Source organism: Arachis ipaensis, chromosome B01 (genome assembly GCF_000816755.2).
Source record: "Arachis ipaensis cultivar K30076 chromosome B01, Araip1.1, whole genome shotgun sequence".
NCBI classification, from domain to species: domain Eukaryota; kingdom Viridiplantae; phylum Streptophyta; class Magnoliopsida; order Fabales; family Fabaceae; genus Arachis; species Arachis ipaensis.
Window position 1 is genome coordinate 129,008,015 of NC_029785.2, and position 13,823 is coordinate 129,021,837.

Consider the following 13,823-nt stretch of genomic DNA (forward strand, 5'->3'; position numbering starts at 1 on the left):
TTATCACGCAATCATTTTTTTTATCTATCAAGATTATGAAAAGTTTTAGGTGAAATGCTTCTTAGTGTAAGATTGGAGTTTCATTCCTATTTTATTTATTCAAGGTGAGGACAGAGACAAGTCCAGAGGATGTAGGGGGTATGCATGCAGCTTCTGGAATCTTGACAGCTAGAGGTGGTATGACATCTCATGCTGCCGTTGTAGCTCGCGGATGGGGAAAGTGTTGTGTGTCTGGCTGCTCTGATGTCCTCGTAAATGATATTGAGAAGGTAAAGGCTTTCCTTTGGTAGAAGCATATTAAATGGCCATCATGCTGTTGGTATAATCTCTCAACTGAAAATGCAGGTTGTTGTAATTGGTGATACAGTGATTCCGGAAGGTGAATGGATATCACTGAATGGATCCACCGGTGAGGTGATACTAGGTAAGCAGCCACTTTCGCCTCCGGCACTAAGTGATGACCTTGCAACCTTCATGTCTTGGGCTGATGAAATAAGGCATCTGAAGGTGGGTGCATAGTATGCTTTACATGCTTCATTAGTTGAGTTGAATCAAAGAATCTCCTTTCTTGAATATTCTTTTATTTGCTGTTGTCTGTCAGGTAATGGCAAATGCTGACACACCGGAAGATGCATTAACAGCAAGACAGAATGGTGCTCAGGGAATTGGACTATGCAGGACAGAACACATGGTACATAAAATATTCATATATGATTTAATCTTTTTAATTTTAAACCTAATTTTTGGATATTCATAACAAATTTTACTCAAAAGTAGTAACAAATGATGTGGTTTTCTACTGGTTTTGGTGAGTTTCAGTTTTTTGCTTCGGACGAGAGGATAAAGGCTGTGAGAATGATGATAATGGCCATCACACCGGAACAAAGGAAAGCTGCACTTGACCTTTTGCTACCTTATCAAAGATCAGATTTCGAGGGAATTTTCCGAGCAATGGATGGTCTCCCGGTGACAATCCGATTGTTGGATCCTCCGCTTCATGAGTTTCTTCCGGAGGGTGACTTGGAGCACATTGTCAGTGAGCTAACTTCTGAGACAGGCATGAAGGAAGAAGAAATCTTCTCTAGGATTGAAAAACTCTCAGAAGTGAATCCCATGCTTGGTTTTCGTGGCTGCAGGTTTGCATTTCCTTCTTGTGCATGACAAATTCATATTGAAATGAACTCTAGAAAATGAAGTAACAATGTCCACAATTTATGCATTGATTTTACAATAATTTGTATGTGACCATTGAGGTTCTGTCAACAGGCTGGGAATATCATATCCTGAATTAACTGAGATGCAGGCACGTGCAGTCTTCCAAGCTGCTGTTTCAGTGAGTAACCATGGCATTAAAGTCCTTCCTGAGATAATGGTTCCACTTATTGGTACACCTCAGGCATGATCCTTACTCCACCTTATCTCTTTCCAGTTTGCATGTTCTTCAGTTTTGTCTACGTGCATCATTAAGCCTAAAATTTATGAGGAAACTTCCATAGTTTCATTATCATCTTAATCATATAAGCCCAGATTTTATTTTATTTTATTTTATTTTATTGGCAGGAATTAAGGCATCAAGTGAGTTTAATAAGGAATGTTGCTGAGAAAGTTTTCTCTGAGATGGGTTCCTCTTTAAGCTACAAGGTTGGAACAATGATTGAAGTTCCCAGAGCTGCACTAGTTGCAGATGAGGTAAAAACAAACTCCTTTTGTCTCTACTTGAAGAATCACATTAAGATTCTAACATGTAGTTACTTGTTATTACTTTAGAATGTGGGAAAGAAACATAGTTAAAGAGTATAATTTGTTCTGTTTAATTATTTATTTAAACTTGCTAATTTTATTATCCATTCTTCTAGATTGCTGATGAAGCTGAGTTCTTTTCATTTGGAACCAATGACCTTACCCAAATGACATTTGGGTACAGTAGAGATGATGTTGGAAAATTTCTTCCGATTTACCTATCAAGCGGCATTCTGCAGAGTGATCCATTTGAGGTTAGTTGTCTAAAGGTTATTTGCTCATTGATGATATATGAAAGATGGTTGCTGAATTTTTGAAACTGTTGACAATAATATTAGGTACTTGACCAAAAAGGAGTGGGTCAACTCATCAAGCTTTGCACAGAAAAGGGTCGTGCTGTCAGACCAAACTTAAAGGTAAGTCTAGGAGTAACTGACTGATAGAGATTTTTGAACTAGAAGCATGTAGCTGTTCTATTCTATGAATTATTAGACCTCATCAAATTGCTGCAGCAATTAACACCTTGAGTTGGTTTATCAGGTTGGAATATGTGGAGAGCATGGTGGGGAGCCATCTTCTGTTGCATTCTTTGCTCAAATTGGTCTTGACTATGTCTCATGCTCTCCTTTTAGGTCAGATTTTTAGTTCCATATTATATAAAAATAAATTAGAGATTTAGATTCAATCACCAAACTGAAATTTGAGGACACTTGCAGGGTTCCAATTGCTAGGCTTGCAGCAGCTCAAGTTGCAGTTTAAGAAATTTGTTAATCTGGTTTAAGAGAGGGTTGAATGGCTAACTTTCAGGGCATGACTCTCTTATAACTGTAAATAATTGTTATTTATTGTTTATAATAGTGAATAAGTCCATGTACATCAAAAATGGATATCTGTATATGAGGTCAGATAAAATGGCCACTGACATACATATAGAAGTAGAAAGAAAAAGGAAATATGTTTTTGAAAAACGAAAAAGAATGAGAGAAACATTGTGTACAAAGATTCTCACAAGTTACAACAATGTTTCTCTCAGAATTTGATTGCAAAATGTGCCTACAATATATTTGGTGCACAAGACAATAGTACTGACAAATAGCTATATGTTGTCAAAAAATAAGTGATTCTGTGAAATTCTTGTACATGTTCGACTGTATCCATACTAATAAAATCTCTGATAAATTCTTGTGTATCTTCCGAATGAACTCCAAATAACTAACTTGTGTGTTTGGATTGATTTTTGCCATACTATTGAATAAAAGTGATTTTATAGAATTAATTTTTGTTAGAATAACTTTATATCAACATGATTTATGTTTGGTAATTCTATACTAAAATTGATTTTGATAAAATAAATATTATTTAGATAATATTAGTTAAAATTACTTTTAGATAGATAATGATTTGTTGTTTCTTGTACATGTGAATTTAAGTACAAAATCACTTATGCATTTATAGAAAAAAAAATAGTCAAAACAAAAATTGAAGTGTTCCAGATTTTGAACGTGCTTTTCACCTTTTGAGAAAAGTGTACATCTATTTATAATATAACAGTTAAAAAGTTCAATATACGAGGCTTGAACAATGTTCCCACTAAAAACACCCAACTCTAAAGTTTCAGAGGTGATGACACGTCATGAATAGTATTTCCTCCATTAGGATGAGAATGCAAAAAAGCATCGGCTTATGCATAAAGAAGCCTCCAAAAATCGTCCACCAACAGTGTTACCATCCAAAAAAAAATTGCCATCTTTCAGCAGGGCTGGTCGCCAAAGTAACATCCCAGTGAAAGTGTTCCCTCCGAAAGAAGTGCAAAGGTGATGGCTTCGTTGGTCAGAGGTCTTAGCAAAATTGAATTTCAGATGCAAGTAGCATATCTTTCTGCCCATGTGTAAGGACCTACGGTTAATAAAGGATTGGATTTTAGACATCTCACTTTGGCGTTCACCGGAGTTCTTTAAAAATCCCAATTTTTCTTGCTCATTCCATTCATTGATAGAGGAACAACTCTATATAAATATTAGAATGGTACAGGTTATATGAAAAATATAAATTTATTGTTAATTATATCTGGCAGAACTTTTGCTTGAAAGCAGTTTTAGAGTGCAAAGAATGGCTGCAAAGACAGACTTGATCAGAGACATCAATCCAACCAAGCTTAGCTTACTTGGTCGTTGGTCATGGGTGTTGCCCGATTATATGAGTTTCCCAGCCAGTGGAACCAGAATGAGGTGTTTAGCTTGGAGATGGTTTTGCAAGATGAATAGGTATTAAATGAGTGATTGTTTTTAATGCCTTTCTAACAAGTTTTGGTTTTTTGGGTTTCAAAATGTTTTGCAGGGTGATAAAATTCAAGCAACGATATGTAAGTTTGGGTTGGATTTGTTTAGGGAGAAGATAAAAAAGCATGATGTGTATAGTATGTGATATGGTCGTTACACCTACAAAGCTCGGCATCACACGTCACACCTCGGCCATAACTCAGCAATATACGTTACAAATACGGCCTTCATGAGTAATAACTCGACAAAACCGACGTTATAGACCAAAACCGCCGAGTAAAAGGCGACATAATGTCCAGATACGTTATCAATCCTCGCCAAGACAGACGTTGAGGAAAAATCATTACTGATAAAGAACCGATCATATAAAAGCAAAGTAAAAGTATCTTTTCCATATACTTCTTACTTGAATCTCATACTGACTTAAGCATTGGAGTGCCTTTGCAGGTACACTCCCCCTTCTCTTCCTCTTCATTGTCCGCGCTTCCACAAGTTGAAAGGAAAAGCTCGGAACTGACGAGCTAGCAGTGCAGCCTTCCGAGGAGATAGCTCGGCTGACGTTCCATACGAGGAGCCGACCTATTCTACAGGCAAGAACAATTGGCGCCCACCGTGGGCCGAAGAGATAAATTTTTTCCTCTTTTGGTCTCGATTCCTCTGCCTGTACCTATGGCTGACGCGCTGCCTCCTACCCCATCCGAACTTCTCCGGATGGTGACCGAGCTACAACAAGCAAATCAATTGGCAGAAGAAAATCAGAGAATGGCCGCTCAGATCACCGAGTTGAACAATGGCCGAATTGAAAATAACAACACTCATCAACCTCAGCCAGAGGATGCCGAACATCATTCAAACCCCACTCATGTATCTGAGACCATTCAAGTCTAGGATGCCCAGCCGGAGGACGAGAATGAGGAACCAGACGAGCTCGTAGGCCCTTTCACGTCAGACGTGATGAATTTTGAATTACCACGACGATTCACTTTACCATTGACCCTCACACCTTATGATGGGCTCGGAGACCCAAAAAAGTTCATCAAGAAATTCTGATCAATAATGATCGTCAACGGTGCATCTGATACCGTTTTGTGTCGTTGTTTTCCAAATTATTTAGACGATCCTACACTTGATTGGCTTTGTGCTTTGCCTGCAGGTTCAATTTCGCGATTCCAACAACTGGCCAAGCTATTTGAGGACCACTTCGCTGGCTCCGCAATCTATCTGTATGACTCAGATTATCTGAATACAATTAAGCAAGGACAAAATGAAAGCCTGAAAGACTATATGACTCGTTTTACGAAGGACGCCATAAGCATACCTGATCTCCACCCTGAAGTTCACCTTCATGCCATCAAAAGCGAACTTCGACCTGGGAAATTCCAAGAGACGATCGCCGTATCTAAACCGAAAACACTCGCCGAGTTTCGAGAGAAAGCAAAAGGCCAGATTGATATCGAGGAGCTGAGACAAGCTCAGAAGTTCGACAAAACAAACTACAGAGACAAGGAAAAAGTGCATAACAGTAAGAAAAATTTTAAACTAACCCCTCGTTTTGACTCTTATACACAGTTCAACGCTAAACGGGAGGATATAATCAAAGAGATCTTGAACTCCAAATTAATCAAACCACCAAGAAAGGCGGGGACATATCAGGATACAAAACACGTCGACAAATCTAAATACTGCGCCTTCCATCAGAAGCACGGCCACACAACCGACGAATGTGTCGTCGCAAAAGACCTCTTGGAACGGTTGGCTCGGCAAGGGCACATTGACAAGTATATTGGAGGGCACATTCAAAAACGTACTCCAACCTCGGCAGGCAATACTCCATCTGAGCAACCAAGCCGAGGAAAGGACAAGCCATCCTCGACCCAGTATGACCAACCACGAGGTATCATCAATTGTATTTCAGGAGGAGGTGCTAGTGGAGGCTCATCCAATTCAGCTAGGAAAAGATCTTTCCAAACAATATACTCGGTAGAAGGAGCACAGCAGGACCACCAACTAATCCCTCAATTCCCCCAAATGACATTCACACAAGCAGATTTCAAATCCAATATTCAAAATTTAGATGACCCCGTGTCATCACAATTCAATTGGGAGATCTACTAGTAAAAAAGGTACTCTTAGATCTAGGGAGCAGCGCCGACGTTCTGTTTTACTCTACATTTCAGAAAATGAAGCTAAGCGACAACAACCTGCAACCAACAATAGGAGACCTCGTCGGTTTCTCAGGTGAACGAGTCCCAATACTGGGATCAGTGTGGTTGAGAACCACACTGGGTGAGCACCCTCTATCTAAAACATATGATATTCAGTACTTAGTAGTGGATTGCTTCAGCCCATATAACCTTATACTTGGCTGACCTTTCTTAAATAAGTTCGGCGCAATAGTATCCACAGTTCACCTTTGTGTCAAGTTTTCTGTGCAGGACGAACATATTGTAACCATTCATGGGGATCACAAAGAATCACGACATTGCTATAACATCGGAATGAAATTTCAAAACGGACCAAAACAACCTCAAATCAACAACGTCCTCAGCACAGCTAACAGCTCAGAGCTCGCCGATCTAGACCCTAGAGCGGACTTCCTTGAGCGACCTACACCAACAGGTGAGCTACGAAAAATACATTTCAACAAGGATCCTAACAAATACACCTTTGTAGGTACAGCAATAAGCAAGGACGAACTACCTGCGATAGAAAATTTTTTACATGCAAATGCCGACTTATTTGCTTGGACGCCCTCTGATATGCCCGGCATCGACCCCCAGATCATTAGCCACAAGCTGGCTATCAACCCTTCTGTCCGACCAATTCAACAGAAGAAGAGAAACCTCGACGAAGAAAAGAAATGAGCATCATTGGAGGAAACTCAAAAGCTGATTAATGCCAACTTCATCAGAGAGATCAGATTCACTACTTGGCTCGCCAATGTCGTTATGGTAAGGAAACAAAATGGTAAGTGGCGCATGTGCGTCAACTTTACTGATTTAAACAAGGCATGCCCAAAGGATTCTTATCCTATACCATCCATTGACTCTTTGGTGGATAACTCCTCTGGCTATGCCACCTTAAGTTTCATGGACGCTTATTCGAGCTATAATCAGATACTTATGTAACGGCATTCATCACTGAATTTGGTAACTATTGTTATAAAGTTATGCCTTTTGGACTAAAGAATGCAGAAGCGACCTATCAGCGTCTCATGGATAAAATCTTTGCTAAACAAATCGGCTGCAACATAGAAGTCTACGTTGATGACATAGTCGCCAAGACCAAAGTCGGCCACAGCCACATCGACGACCTAACCGAGATCTTCAGCCAGATCCGATCCTACAACATGCGCTTGAATCCCGAAAAGTGTGCTTTCGTCGTTGAAGGTGGCAAATTCCTCGGCTTCTTACTCACAAGTAGAGGCATCGAAGCAAACCTTGACAAGTGCCGAGCTATTTTGGAGATGGCAAGCCCGAAGACATTAAAGGAAGTACAACGCTTAACAGGAAGACTTACTGCCCTAGCAAGATTCGTCCCATGCTTAGCCTTAAGATCTATTCCTTTTTTTCAAACTATGAAAAAGAAAACTATTTTTCACTGGAATGACGATTGTGAGTGGGCTTTCGCTAACCTTAAAACAACTCTCTCACAACCGCCGATTCTACAAAAACCCTTGCGAGGGAAAGATTTATATTTGTATTTATCAGTTACTGACTGGGCAATAAGCTCTGCTCTTGTTACAGAAAGGGACAAAGCTTAACATCCAATTTACTTCGTCAGCAAAACGCTACAAAACACTGAAATCAACTATCCGAGGATAGAAAAATTAGCATTAGCATTGCTATTTTCGGCAAGACGACTCCGACCTTATTTTCAGAGCCATGTCATCCATGTTCGAACCGACCACCCATTACGTCAGGTGCTACAAAAACCAGAAATTGCGGGCAGGCTTAAAAAATGGTCGGTAGAATTATCCGAATTTGATATCAGATACCAAGCCAAAGGACCGTTCAAGTCCCAATTCCTTGCAGATTTCATAGCAAAATTAACAATGCCCACTGAAGACGACCACAAAATACAATGGACATTACATATTGATGGTTCATCTAACACTCAAGGGTGTGGAACAGGCATTCGACTTGAGGGCAGTGATGGATTTATCCTAGAACATTCAATACATCTATCCTTCAAGGCCAGCAACAACCAAACGGAATATGAAGCCCTCGTCGCTGGACTCCGACTTTGTTTAAATCTCCAAATCTCCAGTATTAAGGTATATTGCGATTCGCTTCTGGTAGTACAACAGGTAAATGACCTATTCCAGGTAAGAGATCCACTCCTTTCTAAATGTCTCAAACTCGTCAAAGATTTAAGTTCTAAATTCACTGAATTTGAAATAAATCACATACCACGCGGACAAAATCACAGAGCAGACATTCTTTCTAAGCTCGGCAGCACACAAGTCGACTTATCTATGTTGCACCAATCCACAATAACATCTCCAAGTGTTACTCTAACGGATGTTGTGAATGTTACACAGGAAACAGATTGGCAGACACCTTTTATACATTATCTGCAAACAGGGAACATACCAGACAACATCGAAAATGCAAAATGGTTTCATCGACAAGCTTCCTTTTTCACTTTAATAAATGGCTCCCTATATCGCCGAGGATACTCCTGACCACTCCTGAAATGCCTCAACAGAAGTGAGGCAGAAATAGCATTAGCCGAAGCTCATGAAGGAATCTGCGAAACCCACACAGGAGCTCGAAGTTTGGCTTCCAAAATCCTCCGAGCAGGTCTGTTCTAGCCATCCATCAAAGAAGATACCAACAATAAAGTAAAGACATGCAACAATTGCCAAAAGCATGTGCCACTAATACACACCCCAGCCGAACAGTTACATTACTCGGACATTAGCTGGCCCTTCAACCACTGGGGGCTCGACATTCTCGGCCCATTCCCAGTAGCACCAGGTCAGGTAAAATTTCTTGTTGTTGCAATTGACTACTTCTCAAAATGGGTAGAAGCCCAACCTTTAGCTAAGATTACTTCACAACATATGACATCTTTCATTTGGAAGAACATTATTTGTCGTTTTGGTCTCCCAAGACATATCATTACTGATAATGGTCGCCAGTTTATCGATCAGAAATTTAAATCTTTTTTGCAGAACCTCAAAATCAATCATCACTTCTCATCCGTTGAACATCCACAAACTAACGGCCTCGCTGAAGCAGCGAACAAGGTCATATTACATACTTTAAAAAAGAAGTTGGATGACGCCAAAGGCCTTTGGGCCGAACTCATACCAGAAGTCCTTTGGGGGTATAACACTACACCTCAATCATCAACAAAAGAAACCCCATTCAGGCTCGTCTATGGATTTGAAGCAATGATCCCTTTAGAAATTTTACAAGGCTCGGTCCGTACACAGATTTCCGACCACGAAGAAGCTCGGCGAGTCGAGTTAGACATCATCGAAGAAGTTAGAGACATGACAAGTATCCGACTCCACGCGGCACAGCAGGCGATAGCTTGGCGACATAATAAGCTTGTCAAAAACAGATCATTTGAACAAGGAGACTTAGTCCTCCGGAAGACAGAAACAGCTCGAAAACCTCCAAATCACGGAAAGCTCGCCGCAAATTGGGACGGCCCCTACCGAATAGCCAAGGTCCTCGGCAAAGGAGCATACACATTGGAATCTATAGATGGTACCAGCTTACCTAATACCTGGAATGTTTCTTCTTTAAAGAAATTCTATAGTTAAAAGTCAGGGCCAGGACTAGTACTCTTTTTCCTACTACTAAGATTTTTTCCAAACAAAGGGTTTTGCTTGGAGAGGTTTTAATGAGGCTAGCCTACCTGCACCTTTGTAAATAAAAGGTTCATCAGTCAAACCAAATACTTTCCAGATATTCACTCCTATATTATTTGTCAATCATTAATCGAATTAGCAATTCGAAAAGCTTTTCAAAAGGGAACAAGCATTTTCATCAAACAATACTTACAGCTCGGCAAACCATTCCACATCTTACTAAGATGTCCCTATCAATAAATCTATTATTGTATTCCATGCATTAGACGAATACAACTTACAAAGCGCAAATTACCAAAACAAGGATTATAACTTAATCCATCTCAAAATACAGCGCCATTTTTTGCCTAAAAGTCCATAACACAAATGTTTCAACATAACAAATCCTAAACAAAATAGAAAGCTAAAAACGTCACAGAAACAACAGTTCATTTCAAACAAAACTAAGTATTCTCAGCTTCATCCTCCGCAACACCATCATCATCAACTAGTTTACCATCTCTGACAATCTTCCCAGGATCCATCTCAGAAAAATCAACTTCAGGAGCCATAAATTTCGCCTGAATTGAAGCCCTCTCAAATCCTTCAACAAACGAATCCAAGATTTCATTTTGTTTCTTTTGTTTCATGTCTTTCAACTGAGCAGTAACCTCAATTAACCGAGTCTCCGCACTAGCCAAGTCAGCTTCCTTTTTCTTTAAGTCCTCTACATCCTTAACATAGCTGTCTTTTGTTTCTTTCAGTAGTTTCTCAACATCACCCAATTTAGTTTGCAACTCAGCAACTGTACCTTTACTTTGGGCTAACTGCTCCTTCAAAGCCTCAACCTCCTCTCTCTGCATCTCTAACTTCTTATATTTCACCTCTTGACTACTACCTAAGCTCGCCATATGAAATCCAACTACCTATAGGTTAAAACAAAAACCTAATTCAAAATTAGAATCACATACAACTCTAAAATAATAATTCAAAACAAAAAACATTTACCTGCATATACTGCCCGACGGCTATTTCCCCAACCTCATTAGCCAATGAAACATCGGCCGATGATTGGCAAATATCATCGGCCACAGACATATACGGAAAGTCACCTCCCCAAACCGATAACCCACCACTATGTTCAGAAACTTCATGAAGTTTCTTCTGGTTCATCAGAAAGGCACGGATTTCTTCCAACAAAACATTATCCCCCCTTTGACTAGATTCTTCGGATAAGTCAACAACTTCACCCTTTCTCTTCTTCACAAGAACTTTCCTGCGACCAGATACAGGCTTACTGACCTCAGCGGCAACAGTAGTCTTCTCCTTATTGGATGAGGACACTTCTTTTTCCAGATTCTTATTCTTGAACCTGGACCTTAAGGAGGCAGCTAAGACACCAGGATACTTACCCCTTGTATAAACATACAAAACAAAATCAGCAACATTTCAAGCAAGGATAAAGCAAACAAAATGACAAAACTCACCCAAATATTCTATAACCAAATCTCTATTTTCCTCCGACTTTAAAATTTCAAACATAGATATCAAATCCTTCCGATCAATTTGCTCCACGAGGAACTCAATAATGCACACATTCCTCAAAGTTATCACCTCAGGTTCGAGTATATTTTGAGGCTCCGAGCACCACCACAGTAGAAACCTCTCAGCTATAAACTCGTTCATATAAAAAGGAAATTGCTTCTCCACACTCCTCACTTTCAGATACATCTCTTTGAATTATTTAAAGGAAGATTTATACAACTTGAAGATACCAAACCCAGGAGTACTATTTAGATTAACCCACCCCCTTTCCAAACCCCTTTAGCTTGAAACAAGGAAAAAAAATCCACAGAAGGTCTTTCCTCAAGAATTTCCATTAGTATCTCAAAACACCTCAAGAACGCCCACCCATTAGGATGCAACTGCGAAGCAGCACAATTTAGTTGCTTCAGAATTTGACACTCAAAATCAGTAAAAGGCAACTTAACCCTCAGTTCCTCCAAAACGCAACTATGCATGTAGAAGTACTCAAACCCCTGACTCCGGTGATAAACCCTATCTTCCACACTACACGACAACAACTCCACCTGCACCCCAGACCCAACCCTCACAACCTTACCAGCATCAATCTCCTTAACAGTTGCCTCATCACAAAACAAAGATACCCGAGACTTAACATCTTCACTAACCCAATCATAAGACCAATCAATACTCTTCTTTTTATCCTTCTCAAAACCCATAAGAGAACCCAGACAATGAAAATAAAAGAAGAAGAAGGAAATGAGAAATCAGTAAAGGATACAAAGAACATGCATACATCTTTTACTCATACTGTTTTCAAAGAAGCAAGACCAAGGATCAGGGGTAACCAAATTGAAACTTAACCCTCAAAACTCAATCACATCAAACGGTACAGTTTGTTTTGGAAACATAAAAAGCCATTTAATAAACACAACATCTTTCTCTCTCCTCACTAATGGCTTGACACGACTCCCCACTTTCCCCACTAACATTCTTTTTAATGAAGAACGTTGAACTGTGGGCTCCATAACTAATCAATCTAACCGAGTTATAACTCATCAAGAAGCTCAACCTGCTTCATTAAAAAAATTTTCTCAGGCTAAACTTGGGGACTGTGATATGGTCGTTACACCTATAAAGCTCGACATCACACGTCACACCTCGGCCATAACTCAGCAATATACGTTACAAATACGGCCTTCATGAGTAATAACTCGGCAAAACTGACATTATGGACCAAAACCGCCTAGTAAAAGGCGACATAATGTCCAGATACGTTATCAATCCTCGCCAAGACAGACGTTGAGGAAAAACCGTTACTGATAAAGAATCGATCATATAAAAGCAAGGTAAAAGTATCTTTTTCATATACTTCTTACTTGAATCTCATACTGACTTAAGTATTGGAGTGCCTTTGCAGGTACACTCCCCCTTCTCTTCCTCTTCATTGTCCGCGCTTCCGTAAGTTGAAAGGAAAAGCTCGGAACTGACGAGCTAGCAGTGCAGCCTCCCGAGGAGATAGCTCAGCTGACGTTCCATACGAGGAGCTGACCTATTCTACAGGCAAGAACAGTATGCAAAATTTTATTGTGAAAATTAACAATGGAAAGGTAAAGACAACTGCTCATAAGTACAAGCTTAGCTTCTATACAAAGACAGAGGTGAAAATCCTTCTCATCGAGAATTTTGCTTTTAATCCATTTAAATTTTTCCCTTTTGCTGAACTTGAGGCAAATGCTCCAATGGATAGAAATATGTTGTTTGATACGTTATATCGACATACTTCTTATTTTATTAAGATACGATCTTAAATTTTATTACAGGTTTAGATTTAAATGGCCTTATTGTGACATGCAAACTACATAGGAGAGATTGTTGGAAAGGAAGAGGCTATGGAATGATTATACGCACGGATGAAGAAAACTAGCGTATTACACTACAGATGGAAGACCTAGAATAATATTTACTATTTTCTCTCTCCTTTCATCTGTACGTTTTGTTTTTGTTTTGCAGTCATTTAATTTAGGTATATGTTAGATATTAAGTGTCCAAAAATATTATTAGAGTTGTATTATGCCTTTTATTTCAGAAAATACAAAATTAAATATATATTATTTGAAAAATTAGTGAATCAAATATTTTCACACCTCAAACGAGATGATAAGAAACATTTTATAATGATTGTTCAACTCTTTAAGTCGAATGTATATTTAAGTTCTGTGAATATTCAAAGCACTTATTATATCTCTAAATATAATTTTTCTCCAAATTTTTTTAAAGTTATTGATTTCAAAAGAAGGTGTGTCTCTAGAGTGTTCAAATTTCTGCTTTACTATGAGTTCATAAAACATAACTTAAAAATCATATTAAATTATATAAGCCTTTTTGCTTTCTTAGATTCTCTACAATTTTTAACTTAAAAACTCTAAATATCACTTTTTTTTTTCACTTGATATTTTTTTTTACCATGGTTT

General features: G+C 39.1%; 2 protein-coding genes across 2 annotated transcripts in view; both read left to right on the top strand.

Moving 5' to 3' along the window:
* LOC107638050 (pyruvate, phosphate dikinase, chloroplastic) overlaps window positions 1-2,929 on the top strand; it is a 7,114-nt gene extending 4,185 nt beyond the window's left edge. The window contains exons 11-20 of the mRNA XM_016341240.2: window positions 72-269; window positions 346-507; window positions 602-691; window positions 820-1,136; window positions 1,267-1,396; window positions 1,561-1,689; window positions 1,857-1,994; window positions 2,079-2,156; window positions 2,281-2,372; window positions 2,457-2,929. Coding sequence (XP_016196726.1) covers window positions 72-269; window positions 346-507; window positions 602-691; window positions 820-1,136; window positions 1,267-1,396; window positions 1,561-1,689; window positions 1,857-1,994; window positions 2,079-2,156; window positions 2,281-2,372; window positions 2,457-2,499 — 1,377 coding nt within the window. The 3' untranslated portion in view covers window positions 2,500-2,929. The remainder of the gene's footprint in view (window positions 1-71; window positions 270-345; window positions 508-601; window positions 692-819; window positions 1,137-1,266; window positions 1,397-1,560; window positions 1,690-1,856; window positions 1,995-2,078; window positions 2,157-2,280; window positions 2,373-2,456) is intronic.
* LOC107613903 lies at window positions 5,076-6,134 on the top strand. Its single transcript, XM_016316097.1, has one exon. It carries the CDS (start codon window positions 5,076-5,078, stop codon window positions 6,132-6,134), a length of 1,059 nt encoding a protein of 352 aa, XP_016171583.1.